This window comes from Ipomoea triloba, chromosome 9 (genome assembly GCF_003576645.1).
Source record: "Ipomoea triloba cultivar NCNSP0323 chromosome 9, ASM357664v1".
NCBI classification, from domain to species: domain Eukaryota; kingdom Viridiplantae; phylum Streptophyta; class Magnoliopsida; order Solanales; family Convolvulaceae; genus Ipomoea; species Ipomoea triloba.
In genome coordinates this window covers 25,587,924-25,594,393 of record NC_044924.1, presented here as the reverse complement: position 1 = coordinate 25,594,393, position 6,470 = coordinate 25,587,924, and the positions used below count along the sequence as shown (strand labels likewise).

The following is a 6,470-nucleotide window of genomic DNA, read 5'->3' as shown; positions in this document are numbered from 1 at the left end:
CACGGTTCCACCGACGTCACCTACCACCATCGCTGCTAGTCAAGGAGAGAGGCGGAGGTTCAAGACCACGAGAGACTGCTGCTTCACCGCAGAAAGGAGCTGCTACCTCGTCTGCTCGCCGCTGTCGCCACAATTTTATCTATATCCAGTTTTATAATTTACTCGTAAGTTTTATCCAAATTTTTATTTTTTAAAAAATTACACCTCAATCTCGCTCTAGCTTGGAAAATTTGATAATAGAGATTAATTGTGATATGTGTGTCAACTAGCACATAGAGTCATATATAGTCCACCAAATACTATGAGTGCCAAGTCTTAGATAATAAAGTGGTAGTAATGTTTGGTGTTTTTTTAATTGAGATTCTTTATTTTGTTTATTTTGCTAATGAATAAAAAAATGTCTGGGTTTCGGAAAAAAAGTGTTTGCATAGTTCATTTAAGAGGAATTTCTCTTGAATCGACTAATAACAATATACAATTTTATATAAAACTTTTGTCAAATTCTGGATCAAATTAATTAGCAAAGCCTTTAAACTTGTTAGCATATAATATGATGCTACAAAAATGCATCAATGATCTTATCGTATAGCATTATAAAAACCAATTTTATCAAAGACCAAATATATTAATGTTGGGCAGAGACCTGGATGTTGGAGCTCAACATTTTGACATTGAAGTGTGACACTAATTGCTATACATGTATAAATAGATAAAATTGTGCATTCGTTACTAATTATAACTTTTGACGTAGTAATAATCATTTGATTTGACATTTGGCATCATAACAGGTATAACAAGTAACTATGTATTTGTGGGCAAGAGAACTCACATCCAACTTTTATTCTTTATATATGTTGTTGTGTGTTGGTCACGTTGGCCGAGTTCAGCCCATGCTCGATTCGAGATGTGGTGTTGACGCTTACCATATATGGATGGATGTGGTTAAATGGTTAATGTACACCTACTTATTACCAATTGATTTTAAGTAGAATATAACAATCAGATAGTCACCCTATGGTTAAGCGTGCTTGACTTACCACAGTCACAGGTAACAATTCTTAGCAAAAGCTCGATTTTAAGTTAAATTTAAAAAAAAATAATATAATGTCACATTTTTCAATTTTAATTTAAAATTTTTAATTTATGCTAATTATAGTAAACAAACTTTTTCACTTTAGATGAATTAGTTTTTTATTTTTTAAATATTTACGTTTAAAAGGAGTTGAATGTTGACTTTTAATGAACTACATGTTCACATATGTATATGGCATCAAACATAGTGATCATGGAGCATCAACATTCATTCTCATTATGGATATGAGAGAGAATGAAACCCAAACAATTTTAAAATAAAATAAAAAAAAAAACACACACACACCCGCCCATATAAATTAACCTTATTAATTAATCCCAATCTAATTAAATTTTATTTCATTGTTTATTTTTCTTTGATAATAAATATGATTTTGCACTAGATGTAGATGGACTTTCTATGAAATAATGCCTATCTAATTAAGTTTTGTTTAAATAGTTAATTAAAGTTTCAAGCGAAGATATGCGAGAAAATTTAAAATATAACATGAAATGACATATAAAAGCTTCGAAGTTTTTTTTTTTTTTTTAATAAATGTTGTGTCATAGTACTCCTTGATTGAGTGGGAGGGACACCGATCTTAATATAATTTTCAAATTTATTTAATTTTATGTGGTGAAAGTTAACCCCGTTGATTCAGTGGGAGGAAAATACAAATAATAGAAAAAAGATGATTTACAATTTAAAATATCAATAGTTGATAGCTATATGAAGAATTTGAAGAAATAAAATAAAGTAATTGTACTACTATAACTCATTTGCATATATATAGGCCGGTCTCACATATATAGAAGAGATAGAGAGGGTGAGGGTGGGGGTGGGGTGGGCAAGAAAAGCTTTTAATTTGTATGTAGTGTAATGATGTTCCTCAAAAACATTTTGCCATTTTACAGTGAGCTAAGAGAGAGGTAAGAGGAGAGAAAACAAAACACACTATACTACTACACTACACTACTCTTTCAAATTCCAAAACACACAACACAAACAAAGATGTTTGATGGTGTGCCTGACCAATTCCACCACTTCATAGCTTCCTCAAGAGCCCCACTTCAAATCCCCTTCCCTTTCCCACTTCATGCCACCACTTCACCACCACCACCGCCACCACAACCACCACCACCATCACCACCAACGCCACTGGCACAAACTTTTCCGACGTTTGATCCTTACCCGTCTCACCAAACCCTTCAACCCCATCAGCACCACCAGCACCAGCACCACCACCTCCACCACCACCTGTCCTCGGCCCCACCGCCACCACAACCCAAGAATGGAGGCTCCAAGGAAGACCAAACCACAACACTCCTCTCCACAAGCTTGGTGCTGGAGAGGGAGAGATCATCAGGCGAACCGGGCGGTCCATGGTCTAATGAGGAAGTGCTTGCTCTACTGAGGATCAGATCTAGCATGGAGAATTGGTTCCCAGATTACACTTGGGAACATGTCTCAAGGTAGGCACACAGTACACACACAATAATAACTTCAAGATCTAATTAATTAATGACTAGCTGCATTATATATATATATATAAAGCAGCAGTGTTAGGTTTCAATTATTTGTAGGATGGAGCAAAATTAAAGCTAGCTAGCTATATATCCTAGCCTATCATCATCATCATATAGTGGTGTTGATGATGATGATGATGAGGATATATGATTAGAGTGAAGTGAGGTTTTGTATTTATTGCATGTTTGTACTACAAACACCCCCATGAACAAAATTCAGTGTTGCTTTTGGAAATCTGCTGGGGCTTAAAATTTGATCAATTTCAGGGACCCTTTTTTCCTCTTCAAACTCTGAAACTTTCTTTTTGTTCTTTTGCTGTTGTCCACTTTTTCAACTCCACCAATTCTTCCTATATTCCCACATTTCTGCACTAATACCAATGCCTACATACCTTAGTGTTATATTAGCCCACACACTTTTAGCCAAGGCTTCCATGTGACTAATATTTGTTTTATACACATATATATGTTAGACGGAGGCCGGTAAAGGCCAAGTCTAACACTCAGTGATGGCTGGGAGATTGTTGGGCGGAGGCTGATTTCCAGCACCCAATGTCTCGAAAATTAGCGTAAGTGGTAAGCGCTTGATCCTAACAATATATATGCACGGTGGTGCAGGAAGCTTGCAGAGCTTGGGTTTAAGAGGAGCCCAGAGAAATGCAAGGAGAGATTTGAAGAGGAAAACAGAAACCTTAACAGTCTAAGCTTCAACAAGAACAGCTTCCGGTTCTTCAGTGAACTGGATGAACTGTACCAACACCAAGGGGGGGATCACAAGAATCAGCACAACGAAGAATCGGTCCAAACACGAAACATTAATAATCAACCCCCCGCGCTTAGACGAGAAGCAGCAGCAGTAGCAGTAGCAGTAGCAGCAGAAGCCCAGAGCCTGGAAGAAGGGTCAGGGAATGTGGATCATAACAGCACGACTTCGAGGTCGAGCAAGAGCAACAATAATAATGGTGATGAGAAGAAGAGGAAGAGGAAGGGGAAGAGGAAGAGGGAGTTGGAGATGTTCAAAGGGTTCTGTGAGGAGATTGTGGAGAGGATAATGGCACAGCAAGAGGAGCTGCACAGCAAGATTATTGAGGATATGGTGAAGAGAGAAGAGGAGAAGATTGCAAGGGATGAGGCTTGGAAGAGCCAAGAGAGGGAGAGGCTAAACAAGGAGATTGAAGCCAGGGAGAAAGAACATGAGATTGCTAGCAATAGACAGGCCAAGATTATTGAGTTCTTGAACAAGTTTGCTTCTTCTTCTTCTCCTTCTTCTTTACATTCTCCCTTAGATCAATCACTTTTTGACAAATTTAATGATCTTTTTGACCCTCCAAATAATAATCCTAAAACCCCTTCCTCAACTCACCCTCACGGTGAAATAATGGGCACCAAGAAGACCAAAAAAGTTTCATCTTTTCCCCATCAAAACCCTACTTCCAATAATCCAACTCAAAGCTCCACAAACCCTAGCTTCACTTCACCAACAGAGACACTGATAATGCCCTCCATGGATTTGGGTCCGGAAAACCACCCAACCCCCCAGTCTAAAGACACCCAATTGGAGCCTAATACTCAAAATGGAGGGGGAGATATAGGGAAGAGATGGCCAAGGGAAGAAGTGTTGGCACTGATCAACATGAGATGCAGCCTAAATAACAACAACAGTGATAATAGTAGCAAAGATGGAGCAAAGGGGCCTCTTTGGGAGAGGATATCTCAAGGGATGCAAGAATTGGGGTACAACAGAAGTGCCAAAAGGTGCAAGGAGAAATGGGAGAACATAAACAAATACTTTAGGAAGACAAAAGATAACAACAAGAAAAGATCTGTTGATTCCAGGACTTGCCCTTATTTCCACCAGTTGAGCAGCTTGTACAGCCAGGGAAAACTTAGGGGGGACTCGCCGGAAAACCGCTCATCAGCAGATTAACCGGACCGGAAAACCGCTCGAGCTGCCAATAATGCTGCAGGTGAAGGAGGGTGCAGTGGAGTTCCATTTTTAAAACTCAAATTTGAATTTTATGCATGTGCAGTAGCATTTTTGTCTGTGATTAGATTTAGGTGGTTGAGTATCTTTCTTTGGTGATATTGAAGTATCAAAATCCATTCTGACAATGTTTGTTTGATTACATTATGGTTCTCAGACAGCCTTAGATGCCATATAATATATATATATATATATATATATATATATATATATATATAGTTGTAATGTCTACATGTGGGAATGAGACTGAAATATGTCACAGACTACACACATGCTCCAACAATTAATTAGTCCTATCTACAACCTTATAGAATTACACTATATCTACGTCTAATATTTTTTTTCTTTTTTCTTTTTGAGACCTTGCTTACTAAGCATGATATATAAATCTCAAAAATGATATTTCATTACATTTTTATAACTTTTTTTATAGTATTTTTTTTTATAGTGATGTGCAAAACTCACATCAGCCACTATCTGAAAATATGCACGAGGTAAATCTTGCCGGCTCAAACCAAGAAGATCAATAGGCCGCTCCCACTAGGAGTCGAACCTGTAATATTGTGCTAACTAAACATAATAAATCTCAAAATGATATTTCATTACATTAATTTATTATCATTAATGCTGCTTAGAAAATGTCCTCCAATATAATATGTACATATACTAAATTCTCATAATTAGGTTATAGAAATTATATATTGAATAAACCAATTCTACATTCTAATCTATTTGGAAAAAAAAAATATGAATTATGTTGTATAAGACTAAACTTGGCAAATTTTAACAAGACATTATATTAAACTGGTCATGGAAATAATATGTTAGTAGTCAATCTTAATGTGTCTCGAGTCATTAATGAATTGACCCATTAAGAACCCGTCAACCCATTTAACCTTGCTAACATTGACATTAGTTATGAATTTAAATATTATTTTATCATTTTATGAATATTATTATAGTATGTTATAAATTGAATATATTTATTATTTTGTTGATTTAATTGTAAATTTTGTATTTAAAAAAATAAAAATTTAAAGTTTATTTTCTAATAACATTATATTAACATGCCGAATGGGTTTAAATAGCAGGTTATTGTGTCGTCTAGACCCAAAACCTATTATGTATAAATAGGGGCAAATTATTATGTGGACCCAAGTTAAAAAATACATAATTTATATATTGAATGTTCTCAATTTACATATTGAATGTTCACAATTTGAATTGTAAACATTCAGTATGTAAATTGTGAATATTCAGTATATAAATTGTGTATTTTGACCTGGGTCCAGGTGGAATCCGGTCCATGAAATAATTGTCGCTAAATAGGTTATTGTTCAACTATTTGTTTTAAATTAATTTTTAGTTAAATATGATTTTTTTTAAAAATAAGAATAAAATTGGCAGCTAGACAAGCCCATGGGTCTTCATGGACATGGGACAGGCTAGCATTTTCTAGTCACGGCCTAGATATACCATGAACGCGGGTCCACCTTGTAAGGTGGACTGATCACAATTTACAAATTGAATATTGACAATTTACATACTGAATATTCAAATTGTGAACATTTAGTATATAAATTGTGAATATTTAGTTATGAACATTCAATATATAAATTGTGAACATCCAATATGTAAATTGTGTATTTTGGACACGGATCAACCTTACAGGGTGGACCCAGGTCCACAGAATAATTTGCCCCTAACCTACCAGCCTACTTTGGCAAAACCAACAAATTTTACTGTAGACCAAGGTCCATATAACAGCGTAGATCATGAAGAAAATATCATTTTAATTACACTTCAGTTTCATTTGACAATATTGTTCTGCTTTTTAATTTCATTTTCCATACAAACTAGTTTCATTATAGCAATACCAAAGTATCAT

General features: G+C 35.5%; 1 protein-coding gene across 1 annotated transcript; it reads left to right on the top strand.

Moving 5' to 3' along the window:
* Positions 1-1,898: 1,898 nt before the first annotated feature.
* LOC116030693 (trihelix transcription factor GTL2-like) lies at positions 1,899-4,742 on the top strand. Its single transcript, XM_031273007.1, has 2 exons — positions 1,899-2,544; positions 3,217-4,742. The coding sequence occupies exons 1-2, from the start codon at positions 2,084-2,086 to the stop codon at positions 4,523-4,525; spliced, it is 1,770 nt and encodes a 589-aa protein (XP_031128867.1). The 5' UTR covers positions 1,899-2,083; the 3' UTR covers positions 4,526-4,742.
* Positions 4,743-6,470: the final 1,728 nt, after the last annotated feature.